A 419-nucleotide genomic window follows, 5' to 3' on the forward strand; every position below is an offset into this window, starting at 1 on the left:
GAAATTTTCTTTACACATCATTTAACAAACTACTTGAAAACTGTAATTGTTTGGGATGATTTTAAAAAAGTAATTCAGTATTAAAAGGTGTTGCTTCAGATTCGCTGTTCACTGTACATAAAATAACAACATTCGTTTAATTGCAGTGGAATCAAGATAGTGGAGGCTTGACTGTACTCTTACCAGCAGAATGTCACAAAGGGCAACCAGCTTGGGTATTGAAAATAAAACAAAAGTAATAGATAACGATTAACATATGTTTTTCTTATTGAAAATAATATATTTTTTGACCCTCCGGACGCGAAATTCGGTTTCTCGTGCATGTTTAGCGAGCGCAAAATAGCACATTCCCGCCCTAGGGCGGAAAAGACGGAAAATGATATAATTACAACTTCGATGGCTTTTGTTATCGATTAATT

General features: G+C 34.4%; 1 protein-coding gene across 3 annotated transcripts in view; it reads left to right on the forward strand.

The window, feature by feature from the left end:
• The window catches only part of Fuca (alpha-L-fucosidase), a 3623-nt gene extending 3368 nt beyond the window's left edge, over positions 1-255 (forward strand). For 2 of the 3 annotated variants that reach the window (XM_026810894.1, XM_018038122.2), the window contains one exon: positions 147-255. In XM_026810894.1, coding sequence (XP_026666695.1) covers positions 147-239 — 93 coding nt within the window. In that variant the 3' untranslated portion in view covers positions 240-255. The remainder of the gene's footprint in view (positions 1-146) is intronic. The other variant, XM_018038132.2, reaches the window with a different exon arrangement.
• The last annotated feature ends 164 nt before the right edge of the window (positions 256-419 follow it).

The sequence above is a fragment of the Ceratina calcarata genome, unplaced genomic scaffold (assembly GCF_001652005.2).
Source record: "Ceratina calcarata isolate Rehan_Ccalc_2016 unplaced genomic scaffold, ASM165200v1 scaffold110.2, whole genome shotgun sequence".
Taxonomy (NCBI): Eukaryota; Metazoa; Arthropoda; class Insecta; order Hymenoptera; family Apidae; genus Ceratina; species Ceratina calcarata.